The 19,427-nt window shown below is 42.5% G+C and overlaps 1 protein-coding gene across 1 annotated transcript; it reads right to left on the reverse strand.

The window, feature by feature from the left end:
• Window positions 1-780: 780 nt before the first annotated feature.
• On the reverse strand, window positions 781-1,734 carry LOC311050497 (hydroxycarboxylic acid receptor 2-like; the record flags this gene model as incomplete). The annotated part of the gene is made up of 1 exon (XM_084064579.1): window positions 781-1,734. The coding sequence occupies one exon, from the start codon at window positions 1,732-1,734 to the stop codon at window positions 781-783; it is 954 nt and encodes a 317-aa protein (XP_083920705.1).
• Between the last annotated feature and the right edge of the window lie 17,693 nt (window positions 1,735-19,427).

The raw sequence follows: 19,427 nt of genomic DNA on the forward strand, positions 1-19,427 counted from the left end.
CAGCTCCAGTTCCGTGTCTCACCATCATTCTCTGCACAGCTAATCCTCTACAGTGTTTCCCCTATGTTTAGGCCTACTGCTTAATGGGTAAAAAAGAATAAATACAGGCTTTGTTTGGACAACTCAGGAGGCAAGGGGTGCACGTTTGTGTGATACAGATAGCAGAACAAAAGTCGCTTAACTAGGATGAACACGTGGAGTTAGACATGTATGACCCCATTTGTATATTCAGCAATTTTGCATACAGACCCATGCACACTTATTCAGACACATCGCCTGTAAATGGTAGGCTATTGCTACCCTATTTGTATATCTGTTGCTTAGTTAGTACATCCATAAACAAGATGAAACAGCTCAGTCAGGCAGGCAGGCAGAACTTTACTATCCCTTTAGGAAAATGTATTGTGCAAACAGAATTACGAGTAACATTGACGTAATGGACACAATGGACAGCACACAGCAATAAAAACTGTTCAGGAACCATAGCTGTGACAGAAAAGTAGCCTCCTAGACAACATTAACACAACACAATCGTGCAATAGTAGGCTAGATAGATAAACTGAATGGTTTCAGGACAAAGTAAGGGCAATGTCCTCATTATAAGACCCTTCACAGTCTTTGGAGATTTGGACAGATGCCAAAAGTGTTCGTATCAGCAACGCTTTTGGGTACAGCTCTGATAAACAGAGGAAAGCAAGAAACATGCGATTCATACAGCATGTACTCAGTTCTCAGTGGATCGAATGACAGTATATCGCTGATGGACTTGGAGCCTGTTTCTCAGGTTTTTTGGTCTGAAGTGTGCCCTGCTTGACTTATTTGAATAATAACTCTCTTGAAGATCTTCTGGAATGCAGGACTGGAGAGGTAGTAGAAAATAGGATCCAACGTGCTGTTAAGATAGGTCAGGGTGATGGCGATGTAAAATGCTGTGTTCAGATCCTCCAGGACATCGCAGCCTTCAGATTCAGGCCTTTCGCTCTCAATCCAGGTCAGTATCTTTATAATGTTACTTGGGAGGTAGCAAATAATGAAGACGGCCACCACTACCGAGATGAACCGCAGAGCCTTTTTGATCTTGGCATGTTGACCCAGCTGTCTCCTTCTCAGATGATGAATGACATGGAATGTGCAGTAAAGTATTACAGCCAGTGGCAGCCAGAAGGTGAATACAAACACAGATCTATGCCATGTCAGATTAAACCCCTTAAGTTTGGGCTCACCCTTTATCAATTCACCCTCAACCGTGAAGCTCTCACAATGATAGTCAGTTATATTCTTTCTTGGTATAGCCAGCAGATGAGCAGTCATTGAGATGGTGATCACCCACAGTCCAACTGCACAGCACACTGCTTTGCAGATACTCAAAGAATTGATGGGATGGTGGGGATGAACCACACGCACATACCTGTCCACAGCAACAGCCATTAAGAACATGATACTTCCACTGCGGTTCATGGCCACCATGAAGAGATTAATGTTGCAGAAAGTGTCTCCAAACGTCCATTTCATCCCAGACAGGTAGTAGCTTGCACGGAACGGCAGAGCCACAATCAGCAGAAAGTCAGCCAGTGTCAGGTTGAATAAGAAGACAGTGCTGCTCGTCCAGGGCTTCAGATGGAAACAGAAGATCCATAGAGCCAGACCATTACCAAGGACGCCCAGACTAATCTCAGTGATTAGTACTGGAGGTAGCAGTTGGATGAGCAACTGTTCATTAAAATGGCAGAGCATTTTCACTTATGTCTTTGTTTGTTGGCTGCAGGTCCAAGAAATAACCTCATGAAGACGTATTGCATGCCTATGAGAGACTGTGAAAAGCCCTCCCACTCTGCATGCGGCTCATTGTTTGTTTGTGCTGTGTTTCTTCTGTTCCTGTGTAGGCGGTCAGGCTGGCAGAGGTTGTGTCAGGAGGATGAGCTACACCTGAATCCACTGAACCCTGATAGGCTTGTTATGGAAAACGTACTGCATATTTACACTCAGGGCAAAGTATAGACAGTTTTATTGAGGAGGATCAGAGCATAGAACAATCATAAAACCACCATGCAGTAATTAGTAACATACTGCATAACATAAATATGTATTATTATATTATGTTATATATATTTTACAATGTGTTATTATTATTATGATTATTATGATTATTATTATTTGTAGGTGTTTGTTGTTTGTCTTGAGATTGAGTGTTGAGTGTTACTGTGGACCACAATGGAAACAACCCTTTGTACTGTTGTACTTTTGAAAAACTCTGTCAATAAAATTATTCAATCAATCAATCAATCAATTGATCGATCTAAAGCAGTAACATAGCGTAGCAAGGCCTCAGCCTCCACCTCCCCTGACCTCAGTGTGTTCCTCTGATCTCATTTTTCCCTACATATCTCAAAACCACAATTGTTTACAATCTCACAAGTGAGGACAGAGGGTTGGACTGGTCAGGGGTCCTGTTACAAAGAAGACAGTAACTAGCCCCAAACATGAATTCACACAAAGAAGGGGTCACCACTCCCCTGGGGAGGGCAAAAGTTGAAAATGCAAGCATGTTTATACAACTGGCCAACACCTTTATCTTGGGGTGCAGCACGAAAGAAACTGCGCCTTTGGCCTTAATGCTATCATAGACCAGACCAAGAATTGTTTCTGGAAAGCTTAGAAAAAATGGCATATACATATTAGTAATTTCATATTTCCCACCACAGGCTCTGTGCATAACTGTAGTCCTGGGGATTCCTGAAGGTGCCTGATGTTTTCCATAATAGGACATTATCTTCATTCTTCACTGTATGTTTATTATGTAATATCTTATAGGGCCCGTTAGGCTCCCTAGCCTTTGGTTAGAGACTGCAAAGTCCATGAAGAACGGTCAATGATGAGAAAAAGATGTTGGACATAGGACTCATGTACACAATCAAATGCGTAAGGTAGACTGTGCATGTAGGGCCTATATAACTGCTGGACTTACTAACTCAAGTGAAATGGCTGAATACAAACTGCATTAATTGAATATGCTATCCAGGCCTAAATAAAAGTAATTGAAGGACCATTTTGTGTTATCCCCTGGCCCTCCAGGGAGCACATATCTCCACCAGGTTGGATTGCCTTCCCAGGGCTGTCATGGCTTGCATTGGGAGAATAGCATTTACAGTACATGACATCTGGTGCAACTTTCTGCATTTGTGGCGCCCCCTATGGCCCTGGGTAAAGGTGAAAGCGTTTTTTGAGGTGCGCTCTATAGACGGATTTCCGCGCGACGTCATCACAGAGCAGAATGCGCAATCTGCGCATGCCCGGGTGAAAGGCGCGTTCGAAAATACAGCCCTGAGCGGCAGTGAGCGCACTGGCCAATACAAACTAATAGGCGAGTGTGCTCCGGTGCGTAATTTCCAAACGCACCCATAGGCTTCCCCCTCCTCTGCGCGGTCATATTCCTCTCATGTTTACTAACAGGAAACCCGTCTATAGGAAGTCCCTCAACATGACAGAAGAGCAGAGACACACAGAAAAATTGGTGTCATCATAGGTCCATGACACCAAAGGACTCGACAGTGATGTCATCATTATGCAACCCGGAAGTACAAATACCAAGGATACGTCAGTGATGTCAGTCGGGTTGCCACGTTCATGCCAGGTTTTCAAAAACAAGCGACAGAAACAAGCAAACCGTGCATGAAAAAAAAATAAACAGCCGAAGGGGTCCGCCATGTTCCAGGGGGGTCCCCGGGGGTCCCAACACTCACAGGGGGTCGGCGGACCACCAGGGGGTCCGCGGACCACCAAGTTAAGAATAAATATTAACATTTTTCCCCAATTTTCTTTTTTTTTTTTTCCTTTTAGACAGCTTTACTCCGGCGATTTCGGTACCCCAATATACACGCGCCCACGCTGGGCCCCGTGCGCGGCTGGGGTTGAGGGGGGCGTAGCCCCCCGAAACTCTAGTTTTACATAAAGCAGAACAAAGAATATGACAAAATGTGAAATTTTAAATCCAGTTCCCTTTAGCACAGGAAAGGTATAGTAAAGCTGCCCATAAATGATAATATTCTATATGTAAACAGTCGTATCGTATCGTATCGTATCGTGTGGATTCAGTTCCCTTCAGCACAGGAAACCCACTGGTTATTATGGAGTTTTACATTTTGTCTAGTCGCAATCAGCTGGTCTTACACATATAACCCAAGTCCACCTGACTCAAACTATGCCCACACTGCTGCCTTTAACCAACATGTATAATAATTTTTTAATTGTTAAACATCCTATTGATCAAAGATCTATACTGTTCCTTAGCAGTACTTTTTTTTATTATCCCGCTGTCTTGTGTCGGAGGACAATGAGTTTGTGGCTGAAGGTGCTCCTCATCCTCATCCTCACCCTCCCCTCCGCAACCACCCCCAGATTGTACAGTTTAACTCTCACTACAGAGCCTTCTTCACCAGGTGCTTTTTCATGTCACCCTCCTAGTAGACCGTAAGAGGACAATTGGACACGTTGAAGGAGCTGAGCCTCCTCAGGAAGAACAGCTGGCTCTGTCCCTGCTTGCATAGGGTCTCAGAGTTGGCTAACTTATGCTAGCACTTGATCTTGTTTCATACAGCATAGGCTATACACATTTTGGCCTCTTGGTTTTAAAATTCAAGATCACACACGCACACACTGGGAAAGAGGCAACAAGGTGGTCATCTGTCACCGTTGTCACGCAGACTTGCGTGCGCAAATGGAACACACAACCTTCAAAGCAACATCATCACCTCCTTCATATTCAGTATTGTCCTGCACAGTGCTTGCTGAAGAATAATATAGCCTAATGTTAGTGGAGAAACGGTGGGGAAATTTGCTTTGTGGATGTGGCACACCATATGGCAACCATTCGTCATTATGTAAACAGGTTTGAAAAGGGGTAATTCAGTTTTGGTGACTTTCAATGAACACGTGGAAAAATATTTTTTCATTGGCAAAATTGTGAGCAGTTCCTCTCATATCCTCTCATATAACCCACAATACGCGGCTGAAAAGTTGCCACCTTAACTTTATCTAATGGCCTTGTGAAAACAAACTGTCTTGGTGTTGCTGTTAGATTTCACTTCTTTTTTTCTTCGTCTCAGTTTCTCTGCAGGTAAAATGATTGTGGTTTGTCAGAAAGTGTCCTTTCAAGTTCCCTTTATTCACTATCGCTGCATAGTTGTTGTTATTGCTGATGACGGGGCCCTCATATCCATTGTTGTCGATACATTATACTTAAGCCTATACTGGTGTATTTATTTATTTAATGTATTAGTAATATATTTATAATGTATTAACAGCACTTAGTCCAAGTGCTGTTTTTTTTGTCTCTGCCAGGCTGAAGGCAAAACCTTTTTTTTATATTACTCCTACAGATTTTGTCCAAACATCACGCAAATTGGTACACATTACCTCGATAGTCATATGATTAAGTCGGACCTTTCTGATATTTCATATTCCATCCTGATTGGCTAAGATTGGCTTCCAAAGTTTGCACGAGTGGCCCGTTTTGAACAAAATGCCTCAAATCATGAACGCAGCGTCTGATTGCTGTGAAACTTTGCACGCACATTCCGACTAAGCCAAGAAAGAAATGCCACCCTAAATTTTTCAAATCGGCCTCATGGTAGTGCTATAATAGGCCGATTCACATTTTGGCCTATAACTCTTGAACTGTAGGTCATACAGTAACACATATTTTCCCTTGGATTCCTTGGATCATTACAGAACTCATGTTAACCATGTTTTCCGCCATGTCGCGTTTTCTTTGCAAAACAAGCAGTTTTTGCTACTACTCCAACTGATTTTGTCCAAACCTCACCCAAATTGGTACACATTATCTCTGTAGTCATGTCATCAAGATGTATCTGTCAGATTTTTCGTATTCTATTCCGTTTGACAACAATTGGCTTTCAAAGTTTGCTGGAAGGTCCCGTTTTGTACAACGTGCTAAAAGCACCGCTGGACCGTTCGGCAGGGAAACTTCGCACGCACACTCCCAGTAAGCCAAGGAAGAATGTAGTAGGCTATGTTGTATGATATACAGTAGGCTATCTAGTATGCCATCTAGTATAGGCAATCCATTAGGCTATCTTAGTAGGATATCTAGTAAGCTCTATGAATGATGAGGCAGGGTAGCGATAGGACCAAGGAGGATCAGCAACAAACTCAGACTAAAAGTTGATGAGATGCAAGCAGACTTTACCTGACTGCAAAATATGGCACAGCGAAGAGGGTAAATATAAACTAACTTTGTTTTAACTGGACAGGCAGAGACCATGTGGTATCTGAAACCACAGACTTCACTATATTTGGTACAGGTTCTACTGCACTTTTAGTTGCCAACAACGCCATATTGCAGTTAATAAGATGTTCCAGAGGTGTGTATGAAGGGTTGAAGAATGGATTGAGGCATCACTCCAGTCAGTGAGGTTACTTGGCTCCGATTTATTTCATAGTACAAACAGCTTTCCATGGAGCCTCAGCTCCAACCAACAGCCTCACGGCCTTGGAGTAGCACACACACTAAGTTTACATTTTAGTCAATCTTTATAGCAGTGGCCACATTGAGATCTAAAGAAGGTAGGCGGATCTTGTATGGGTACCTTGAAAGGTGGGACCCCACCTCCTGGCCCACTACATTTGCAACTGTATTGGCCAAGAAGGGAAGGGTGATGACAAATGCCTAGACCTTCTGTCTCCCCAATTGGGAATGCTAATTGTAACCCCCACCTGGCTCGGGCCAACAGTCATCTCTGAATACACTCTTCTGTCTGTACTTGTGAAGTGAAATCATCTAACATCTGTATGTATGTTAGATGAAATATACAACAACCACTCTAAAATAGCAGCTAGAGTGTGAGCTAAACACAACAAAAAAGCACAGACAATTCTGACAGAAACTGGTGGGGACTATTTTAATGAAAATATTCACGTCCACTTCTATCTGTGTTTGGCAGCCGCTCTCTCTCTCTCTCTCTCTCCTTGTCTCCGCCGCGCTGGCGAAGCTGCCATTGTGTGAGCATGAAAACAATGGAGGCGGCAGGTAAACACCGGCTGTGTATAAACACATATTGTGAGGGCCCCGCTTGCGTCTTCTCACCTACGGTGCGCTGCACCGAACACTGCGAGGCAGAGCGAATCAGGGACCTTGCAGGATATTTTTTTCAGTCAACTAAAAGAAAAAGTTTAAGTGCCTTCTCTATAAGAATTGAGTTCCCAATGAGTTATAAAGCTCAGCTGGGCTTATTTATTTGTGTGCTCATGCATCTGTCACTGAGGACTTTGTAGAGCAGGGGCGGACTGGGATCAGCCCGGGAGTTTAAATGACAGCAGCCTCCATATCTGTCCAAATTGACATAAAAATAAGTAGTTAGAGCAGTGGTTCTCAACCTATTCAGGCCACGAGTCGACCCCACAAAATAATCATACTTGAACTGGGGATCTCCCACCCCGACAAGCACTTAGAATTGAGCCATTACGTTTAGTTTGACTCGGTTCCACAGATAAATATTGTGAAAATATAATGTCTGACCAGTTTTTATAGTATAGTTTGTTGATTACTTTTGATGCAGTATTAGTCTTTTTTCCATTTCATTTCTTTTCTTTTTTGGGATTAGGCATTAAAAGTCCTTAAATCGTCGCTTTACTGTCATCTGGGAACCCCCCAAAATCATGTGGGGAGTCCCCTGGGAGTCCCAACCCACAGGTTGACAACCCGAGTTAGAGCATGCAGCCAGAGCATGTCAACCAGGCTGATCAATCAGACTATGAAATCAATGCAAACAATGCACTCCATACAGTACAGTAGGATACTGCACAGGGTTATGAAATAAACTAATGTCATACTGTATGTATTTTAAAGATATTTTTAGGAACTTTTTCAGGCTTTTATTGAAAGTCGTTAGTGGGAGAAAGACATGAAACTGGGAAAGAGAGTAGCAAAAGGCCTCAGACTGGACTTGAACCCAGGCCAGATACACAACTAAACGTTATGGCATGCGCTACAGGTGAGCTACCAAGGGTGCCCCAGACGTTATGGCATGCGCTACAGGTGAGCTACCTAGGGTGCCCCAGACCACACTGACTTGACAGCATTTGGACTTTTTGCACTCTACAGCAGGAACCTGAGGACAACAAGAAAAAAAAAAAGAATGTATGTAAGTGAAGTGACAGTAAGAGTCTAATTGTACTATCAACTTTATATCTCAGTGTGCTGTCCACCATATCACATGGACAGAATTATAGTAAAACAATCATCCACAGTAATAGTGCGCAGAAATTAATTAAGGAGTGCAATAATTCACAATGTGCTGCTTGTGCAGAATATTCGGTAGAGTCAGCAGATTTACTAGGACAAAGTAATGCATGTATTAGAATGTCCCACATTTAAATACCACTAGTGGACTCTCAAAAAAAAGGGTTACATGGGGCACTGAGAGCTGAGTGGTTAAGGCACATACCACATAAACGCTGATGCCTGACAGGGAGTTCCTGGTTCAATGTCCGGCCTGGCGAACCTTTGCTGCATGTCTCTCTAGTCTACACTATGCCTATAAAGCAGGGGTCTTCAACGTGTTTCAGGTCAAGGACCCCTTAACGAGATGAAGCAGGGACCCCCCACTACATATTGTATAAAATTGTGTTGCAGAATGAACTTTTTAATAGATAGCTTCATAGACTTGTTTGACAACAAAATCATCAGTGTATGTTGGCTTCACGTGAATGTGTATTTTCAGACAATTAACCACTTAAACTCTCAATACTTGGTAAACTTGACCTTTCACTCTGTACTTGGCCTGATTTTTTCCCCCTCTACACCAAACCTCTTTGCCGAAAATAGCCGATCTACAAGTTCACAAAGCCTCGCAGCGCAAGGATTTGTGAGCTTGTAGTTCGGCTATTTTTGGCAAAAGTTCTCCTCAGAATAGGGATGCTAGGGTTCGAATGGTTAGAAATTATCCTATCACACAAAGATTTGGCAGCCCCCTGTAATAACTCTGAGGACGCCCCAGGGGTCCTGGACCCCCTGTTGAAGACCCCTGCTAATGTAAAGCCAGAACAATTGCAAAAAGATTGTTCGACAGTTCATTAATCTATATAGCTATACAAATCTATAGCCTAAGTCGTATCCCAGTCGTATTTTGACCAATTTGGCCCCAAACCTAAAAGTTGTTGAACACCCCTGCTCTAAACTATTTCTTCAACTTGATAATAATCCCACATAAACAATCAAATCCACTGTGTGTGTGCATGCGTGCGTGTGCTACTGCTCAGATGCCTCCAACGCATCCTTGGCATCACCTGGCAGGACTGTGTTCCCACAGTGACATTCTCCAACGCACTGACTCCATCGGTACCGAGGCAACCCTATACTATCTGTCACACGGATGCCATAGCTGCCGTTTGCCACGTCAGGTGCTTTATGGACAGCTCCTGTCAGCCAGCAGAAAGTCTGTTGGTCCAAAGTGCAGTATAAAGACCAGCTGAAAGAAACCCTGAAGAGGTGTAACATCAACCCCAATGATCTAGAGCCAGCTGCAGCAAATCGGCCACTCTGGCACTCTTTATGCCACAACGGGGTCACACGCCTTGAGGAAAAACGCACCCAACAACAGATGGTGCGAAGACACTTCCATGCTGATCCAGCACCATTTCAGCCTTCTGACCAAGGCCTCACATGTCTCAACTGTGGCAGGATAAGTGGTTGCATAATCAGGCTTCATAGTCATAGTCATCTGGCTCCCTTGCCAGCAAAGATAAACACTGACAAATTAAGCTAAGGCTCAACTCAACACTTGACTGCCAGAAGAGTGTGTGTGTGTGTGTGTGTGTGTGTGTGTGTGTGTGTGTGTGTGTGTGTGTGTGTGTGTGTGTGTGTGTGTGTGTGTGTGTGTGTGTGTGTGTGTGTGTGTGTGTGTGTGTGTGTGAGAGAGAGAGAGAGAGAGAGAGAGAGAGAGAGAACAGCAAGCAAGGTATTTCTTTGCTGTCCAATGTGATTAGTGTGGTTGTCTCTCTCCAACACTAACAGTGAGCTGCTATATCAGTTGAGTGTGAGGTTAATGAATGTCAACATGTCTGGTATCACAGAGAGATAAACAATTAGGAAGACCAAAATAAAACGAGAAAGTGGAAGAGGGAATTAGAGGAACAAAAATACAGTGACAGAAAGTGAGAGTGGATGGACTGCAATTGAGAGATGGGAGAGAGAGAGAGAAAGAGAGAGAGGTGACCATAGAGGAGTGAGAGAATAATTAATGTGGAGTAGAGGATGTTGTGTTACATCATCATTGGCTGCAGTGACCTCAGCAAATGAAACAATCTGAAGTAGGCTGCTGCACATTGCATCACAATGCTGGCAAATTATTGTCTGTTCACCAATCTGATTATGTCATCACAAGTACTGGATCACACATGCACTTGGTGCCCTTTTATTGCAGACGCAGACTGTTTCCGATGTGTCTTCATCTGATTCTACGAATACCAAGAAAGTGGAGCATATCACTCCAGTTCTTAAATCCTTACACTTTTTTCCTCTGCACTGTAACTAACTTTTTTCTTTTTTTCTGTAATTTTTACTTCTTTTGTTTTATGTATCCTAATGTCATTTTATAATTTTATTGTGTTTCTTTTGCTTGATGTTCTGTGTAAAGCACATTGAAATGCCTTGTTGAAATGTGCTATACAAAGTAAAGTCCTCATGTCAGACAGTTCAGTTGACTAGAGACAACACACGTCTCCAATATGGGGAAACACTGAAACAATACAAAAATACAGTAAGAGAAAAAAGAGATCAACATGTTAGAAACCAACTGCAACATATCGAAGATTCCATACAGAAAAACAGCTTCTGGGAAAACTGGAACAGACTTAAAAAGCTAAAACAGGACGAACTACCCATCCAAAATGGAGATATATGGGTGAATCATTTTTCTAGCCTCTTTGGCCCAATCGAGAAGAACAAAGAGCAAAAACAAATAAAAGATAAACTACAAAACCTAGAGTCAGCCGTAAAAGACTACCAGAATCCACTAGATTCCCAAATCAACCCAAAAGAACTACAAGACAAAATAAAAACACTTAAAACCAAGAAGGCCTGTGGGGCAGACGGTATTCTAGATTAAATGATACAATTCACCGACATCAAATTCCAAATGGCCATACTAAAACTCCTAAATATCGTGCTCAGCTCTGGGATCTTCCCCAGCACATGGAATCAAGGGCTGATAACGCCACTCCACAAAAGTGGAGACAAATATGACCCAAATAACTACCGCGGGATCTGTGTAAACAGCAACCTCGGAAAGATCCTCTGCATGATCCTCAACCACAGAATCCTAAACTTCCTCACAGAAAGCAATGTCCTGAGCAAATCACAAATTGGCTTTCTACCAAAATATCGCACAACAGACCACATTTACACTCTGAACACCCTAATTGACAACCAAATAAACAAAAATAAAAGCAAATTATTCTCCTGCTTTGTCGACTTCAAAAAAGCATTCGATTCAATTTGGCATGAGGGTCTGATGTACAAACTGTTGGGAAAGTGGCATAGGGGGGAAAACCTATGACATCATAAAATCAATGTACACAAACAACAAATGCGCAGTTAAAATAGGCGAAAAGCACACAGACTTTTTCCCCCCAAAGCCGAGGAGTTAGACAGGGATGCAGCCTGAGTCCAACACTCTTCAACATATATATCAACGAGTTAGCAAAAACGTTAGAACAGTCTACAGCTCCAGGCATCCCCTTGGCAAACACAGAAATCAAATGCTTACTTTTCGCAGATGACCTGCTGCTGCTGTCTCCAACCAAGGAAGGACTACAGCAGCAACTTCATCTCCTATCAATTGCACACCCCATGAAGCCTTGAATACATGGATATATTTTGTTTTTTGTCGCAATAATTTGATGCCCGGGTGTATTTCCGGTAGGAGACACAAAGATTCTACTTTGTGTCTCCTACCGGATACATTAGCCAGTAGGTAGTGATAACTGCCATTAAGCTACTGAATTGGAAGATGTATCATACCAAAATATAAACTAGAGACATGTAGGAATACAAAAATACAAAAACTTTACGGCCACCTCAGGTGGTACCAATTTGTGAAAATATCAGTGTTGGCCCCTGGACTAAGATAATGTTAGCCAAGTTAACCACCACAAATGTAGAATCATCATAGGTTGTCACATCATAGGTTTACATGTGTAAAACAGTGGGTGAAATTCATTATTTTGTGCATGCTATATCAAATGTATCTGGTCAAAGATAACCAACACACAGCAGCTAAATGTATGTGTGCGTCCATCATGGGCCACATTTTCATACAAATTGGGACATAGAACCAGTTGATGGGGGATGGCATGTCAAAGTGGGGACGCAATTGGTGTCCTCCAGTTAGATTGTACTGCAGTTTCACAAGGTTGGCATTTAAGGGTTTTACATCAGGCATGTATCTGGTACAGTTATAGAGAATTGGTTCTCAAACCTTTTAAATTCATGGACCTGTAGAGCTATAAACCTGTAACATTTGAGTCCCTGAGTCCCTGCTTTAGAGATTTGGATTGTGTTTGGTTTAATCTGCACACTGGTTCTCAACTCCGATTATTTGCGGTTGCAACATTTCGATCACCATGAATTAAGATCTTGTGAATGAAACATTAAACAGAAAATAAACAAGTGGAGCTGAGAATAACCAGTGTGCAGGATGTTTTTTGTTGATCTGCCCTTTGTCCAGAACTGGACACTGAAGAGAGGATGGGCGTGCACCATCTAGCTTATCCTGGGGGTTGGGTTGTTAACTTGACATAATGTGACTCCAAGTATTGGCATGGTATCTTTAAGAGTTGGTTCCGTTTAGAAATTGATATTCCAAAATAGGCTCCTCCTCGACTTAGATTGCACAGTGAAATAGCCAGGTCTCAAAGCCACCGTTTTGGCACATGAACCCAAACAAAGCAGATTCTGCCAATATGTAACTTTGCAAACCCGACAACTTTTTTTTAAATGTCACCTTCATGTTGATTTTACAATTTGAATTAGGAAGAGCGGGACTGAATCCAGATCTTCAAATGGTAATAAACAGGAACGTGACATCTTAAAAGAAAAAATTAAAACGTTTTGTAATATGCATACAGTATTGGCAGAATACTTACTGTATGCATTTGTTTGTGCCAAAAGTGATTGAGACCTGTTTCACCGTGAAATGAACGAGGAGACAATTTGAAATAGGCTATCAATATTTCTAACCAAGGAGCAAATGTTGAGGACATCTCTAATAGTCACATCATGGCAAGGCAACTACACAAATCAAACTTCTACCAGTGTATTTTCCTTTGAGAAAAAAAAAAAAAAAAAAAAAAAAAAGGTGCAGGTAAGTAGACTCATTGCAGAAAAAACAAAAACAAATGACACGCAGGAGACAGTGGTAAAGCTACCAGGCATAGTTTACTTAAAGCAGCAGGCAGGCATACAGGGTCAGGGCAAGCATGGATCAAAAACGCTTATGAAACTCCCTGATGAGCCCAGGATCGAGGATAGCCCAAGCCGGAACCCAGGAGCGCCGTCGGGGTGCATGCCCCGCCCAGTCGACCAAATACTGCTTCCTACGCCGGCGGCGACTGGTCAGAATCCGCTCCACCGGGTAGGCTGGCCGGCCACCGACGACCTGATGAGGAGGTGGCAGTGGCGGTTTTGCTGCAGGGGACATAGTCATGGTGGGACAGGGATCTACCGGCTTCAGACGAGAGATGTGGAAAACGGGGCGGAGCCGCCAAGACCGGGGCAGTAAGAGGCGATAGGTTGCGCGACCGATCTTCCTCAAAATCCTGAAGGGACCGATGAACTGGGGTGCAACTCGAAGGGGGAATTCAGTGGTGGAGACGAATACCCTCTGACCAGCTTGAAAACTTGTTGGGCGATGACGGCGTGCCTGACCCTGAGAGGAGGAACCACACAGCTGGGTTATTATAGTTAACTTAAAAAATAAATAAATAATGAAAACTAGAAGAGTTAGTTAACCCATGAGGCGTTTCTTAAAAATGTTTTCTAAATCCTAACAGTTTTTTGAAAAATATCGACATAGCAGATTTACAAGCTATGAGCTTGTATATCTGCTATTTTTGAATAGCCAAAGAAATCTAAAGTGACACAGATGCGTTCCAGATCTTAATGGGTTAACTGAAATAAAACAATATCTGAAATAGTATTGCGTTTACAAGACTAACAAACTAAAATCATAAGAGATTCATACATAAGCCTTAGCAGCAAGCAACTCTTAGATGCCATTTTTAATATCTGAAATCTAGAGTTGCGATACCAACCCTTGACAGCCCACACATCCAAACAGAAAAGTCCAATCTTATTGTATTAAACAACATTCAACTCACCAACATTGCAGCTGTACGGAAGCTTGGATTATTCTTTGTATCTGCCAAGTTTCTGTTTCATAAAAATCCACCATAGATATGTTATGAGCTGCTTTCTGTCAATAAATTCCAGGCAGGTATACATAAGAGGATAATCCAAGCTTTCCATACAGCTGCAATTCGGAGAGTTTAACGTCATTTAATGAATATGATCAGATTTTTCTGTTTGAATGAATGGGCTCTCAAGGGTTGTTATTGCAACTGTAGATGGCAGATATTAAAAATAGCATCCAAGAGTTGCTTGCAGCTACATAAGCCTAATATTCTAAAACATTTTTTTAAATCTTTGCAAATTGTGAAAATAGCTGATCTACAAGCTCACAACACGTCACGATGCGGCGCATTGTGAGCTTGTAGATAGACTATTTTCACAATTTTTCTGAACTTTTTTAATTACCAACTTGACAAATACAAGAAAAACTAAGCCTTTTGAAAAACATTTAACGAAACCTGCAAGCCCACTTCAAAAACGAATTATAAATACATGAAAAGGTCAGAAAAAAAGAAATAAAACTAATAAAAAATAAAAAACTATAATAACCTGGCCCTGCAGAGCTGTCCGGGCCTTGGGGGAGGAACCACGCAGGGCTCTTTGGGCCTTTCTCCAGGCTTGATGGCAACGCCGAAAGAACATTTGGGCATCCGGAACACCCACCTTACTCTCCTGCTCAGGGAAAATGGGAGGCTGGTAGCCATACTGGATTTCGAAGGGTGAGAGACCAGTGGCAGAGCAGCGCAGGGAGTTGTGAGCGTACTCCACCCATGTCAGATGCTGGCTCCAGGAGGAGGGATTGGATGACACACAGCACCTCAGTATGGTCTCAAGGTCCTGGTTAACGCGTTCTTTCTGGCTGTTAGATTGAGGATGGTTTCCTAACGACATGCCCAGAAGGGAACAGAAAGCCTTCCAAAACCCAGTTGTGAACTGGGTCCCCCGGTGCAGCAACACAGCTCGGGGGATGCCATGGAGACGAAAGACATGCTGGATGACTAACTCGGCTGTCTGCTCGGCCGACGGAAGCTTGGCCACTGGGATGAAATGGGCCGCCTTGGAAAACTGGTCTAGCACAACCAGGATGGCAGTAGAGCCCCCAGATGATGGGAGACCGGTCACAAAGTCTAGTGAGATGTGGGACCAAGGGCGTGTGCCACTAGAGGGGCGCTGAGGGGTCAGGGAGTGTGCCGGCAGGGGCGGCTGACGAGCGGTCTGGCAGAGGGCTGGGAGGGGGGGCTGGTGAGGTTTCAGGTGGGGTGGCGGGCAGCTGCGCCCCTGTGGCGCTGGGCAGCGGGGCCGTTTGGCGCTGGGCAGCAAGAACTTTGTGGTGCTGGGCAGCAGACGCAGTTGTGAGCGCCGGTGTTGTTGGGATCCCCCAAGCTTCACTCCAAACATGGCCAGGCGAGTCCCTTCAAAGGTTGACTGCTGGATGTCCAGTTTATCCCGCAGAGGCTTACAGGCTTTAGAGGGTGCAGGGCTAGCTGGTGATGAACCATCAGCTGGAGCAGCAGAGATGTGGGTTTGTCTGGCTTGTATAGCCAGGGTTAGCGCCTTTAATTGCGCTGTGAGGTCCTTAAGTAGCTGATCATTTTGACTAAACATTATGCCTTGATTTGAGTGATGAGCAAATCTGGTTCAAAACCCAGGAGATGATGGTAAAAAGCCAACAGGAATACTTTACTTGAAGTAGAAGGCAAAATGAACAATGAAGTCAGGCTGGCAATGATCAAAAAATGTAAGAATACTAAATAGTCAAAAATAGTGCTGTCTAGACTGACACTAACTTGACAAGAGAACTCTGGATTGAGCAAAGCTAACTGCAAACACAGAGCTTAAAACAGGTGCAGACTGTCATACATAATAAGCACAGGTGAAACTAATCAGTACAATGCCCTCTGATCCCACCCTTAAAGAAAGTGCTATGTTGCCTGGGAGTGGCTTAATGTTAAAGAGGCTGCCTGGGAAACCGAAGGTCCCAGGTTCGATTCCCTGCCCGGCAATGTGTCGAGGTGTCTCTGAGCAAGACACTTAATTCCTGATCCTGCTACCTCCCTGTGCCTGAGTCTGACCAGCTGGGTGAAGCTGAAAACTGAATTTCCCCTGTGGTATCAAAGAGGTCTAACTATTAGTATGTAACTGTTAAAGCTACATATGCCCCTTACTAGCAAAGTGAGCTGGGAGGTGGTGAGTTCTGGGGGAGAGACATACAGCTTTCTAACACATAAATGCAAATGTCTTGGAAGAAAATGGGATATAGGAAATAAGGATATATAACAATTACAGGCCTGTAGCACTGCCTCTTTAATAAGTATGTTCTTAATATAAACGTATGAACTGCACTTAAACACATGGTATGGCGCTCACTCACATGGAACCCTTCATTTTTCTTTCTCTAACTCCCTTTTAGCATAAAAGAATGCAATTATTTCATCTTACAACTGTGAGTGAAGTGTGGACAGGGTCTATAATAATGGCATGCTTAAGGTTTATCTTACGTTATCTTTGTTAAACTGGGTGCATATTTATTTTGTTTATGAAATAAAACATAATAGCCTGATGACTTTTGCAGCAATTCTACTCAGCTGTGCAGGGCCTGGTAAAAAGATGCTAGTTGAATATTTGTACAAAAGGGTGAGAATAGGGGGTGAGGAGGGCCCATACCTGTGTTTACCGTGGGCCCCCAGATCACCAACTCCCCCCTGTTTAATTCGCCACAAAATTATAGTTACTGTATGGTCGGTAAAGGTGAATGTACATTGGTTTATAATTTACCAAGTTACATGTACTTTCCTGTTACAAGCCTATCATCTAGGGAATAAAGGATTGTCACATGGGCGTTGGAAAGTGAGGTCTGGTTTTTATTGACCATTAATTTTCAGATTTGCATGATTTTACAATGAATCATTTGTAGACATTATTTTACACAGGGTTTTTAACATCAATTACAAAATAGTACCTGGCACAAAACAACAAATAAAACAAAAAAACTAACCTTGCTTTTAAACTTCTTAACTAACCTATCCAACACCAAAAATGTATAATAGAAATCTAATCTACATCAGAAGTTGGCTTTGTACAAGAAGCTAGTGCCTGTATCTCCAGTTTACTACTGATCTGTTTGATCAAAGTTAAGTTGTGTCAAACTGATTTAGCAGTAGCAAACCAAACAGTCACCCAAAGACTGATCTCGCTCTGAGGACTGTTAACATTAGTAGGTTCAAACAGTTCAAAAGGTGGACCCAAACCACCACTAACTATATACCTTCAGAAATACTTACACACCTGTAAGCTTAATGAAGTTAACAAGTAGAAATGGTAAATTATACACAAACAGTGGAAACAAGCAGGCACTACAATAATAAGCCACAGCAGGTGTTTGGTGCCTTTAAGTAGGAAACCCCAACCAATCATGGGAAGGGCTGACGATTGGCACCAAGCAATCAGTGGATAGGCGACACCTGGAAGTAACCACACCGACACACACACACACACACACACACACACACACACACACACACACACACACACACACACACACACACACACACACACACACACACTTGAACTGTCACCATACACACTTGATGAGCAGAGTCTTCACCTGTCTCCTTTTTGTCTGAAACATGACGCTGATGCCAGATGCTGATGCCAGCTGATGTCATGATGTTTATATTCTTTATAGTTAAGAAGGTCACAAATGTAAATCAGTAAGCAGGTCACAGTTGTAAATCAGGTAACAATGCAGTATTGTGAATATCTGTTAAGACCATTATCCTCCTATAATTTGACAAACCTCCGTAGTGGGTGCATGGTGTAGTGGTGTGAGGCCAAAATTGTTCTGCCCGGTTCTCCTCAGTGGCTGGAGCAATTGATCTGAATTTGCACACAGCCATTGACCATTACCATGCCCACGGAACTGCGAAGCCTGTTTTTCGATATCACCAAATCTCAGCTGTTTGCGTTTTTGTGTGAAAGAATGTCGCCTCCCGGGTTGCCAGATCATGTGCGCATATCCCCCCACAGATGCGTCGACCGGGTATGGACTAGTTTTAATAAATTACATTTGACATATGACATCGTAGTTTAGCATCACGTATAATATGCTGTTGATAAAATGACTGCTAATACGTGTATTTTACACTGTTTCTTTGAACGTTCTATTTTAGACGCATAGAAACAGCCATTCAATATCCAAGAAGATTTATTTATTTGTCACTCAGTCATACAAGTCCAAGCAGCAAATTGGTGTTGTTGCAGTCCTAACAACAAAAATAACAATATATAACAACAAGATACTAATACTATATATAAAAATAATATAGGTTTAAAAAAAAGATAAGTAAAGGTAAATCCTTTTAGCAGCAAGGGGGAGTGTATAGAATATGAACAGAGAATAATTAAGTAACCAGATGTATAGAATATGCAGTAAAAAGTATGCACTTAATGCAAGTAAAATATGTACAAAGTACAATATATGCAGTTTGTTTTGCATGTGCAGTGGCGTTGCAATGCATTGTGGGCTTGTAGATTGGCTATTTTTAGCAAAGCCATTTGATGTACAGGGGGAAAAAGAGCAGACCTAGTATAGAGACCTGGGGAATCCAGTCAAGTATATAGGGTTTACATTTAGCCAGGACGTAGGGTCGACCTAGGGTTTTCCAGTGTTATAGAATATGTCTACATCAAAAATATTATTGTTGATGTATGTTTGTTTGATTTATTGATGTATTATGAACCAGCAAATGTTGATCATGGACTATCAATTGATTGAAATTGATTGACATTTTTATCAGGCAAAAATAATGTAAAACATCACAATTACATTTATAATACTTTTGTCTAAAAGGTCCGTCCAAAAAGGTCCTTGTGGACCAAACAGTTCAAATATCAACACAAAAATACAGAGAAAATAACAATAACAAAAAAAGCAAAAAGCATGAAAAAACTAAAACAAAAAATATGTACAAAAAATAAAAGGGGAGGGGGGGGGTCGTCTGTC

The sequence above is a fragment of the Gymnoscopelus microlampas genome, assembly GCF_963454915.1.
Source record: "Gymnoscopelus microlampas genome assembly, chromosome: 8".
In the NCBI taxonomy this organism is placed as follows: domain Eukaryota; kingdom Metazoa; phylum Chordata; class Actinopteri; order Myctophiformes; family Myctophidae; genus Gymnoscopelus; species Gymnoscopelus microlampas.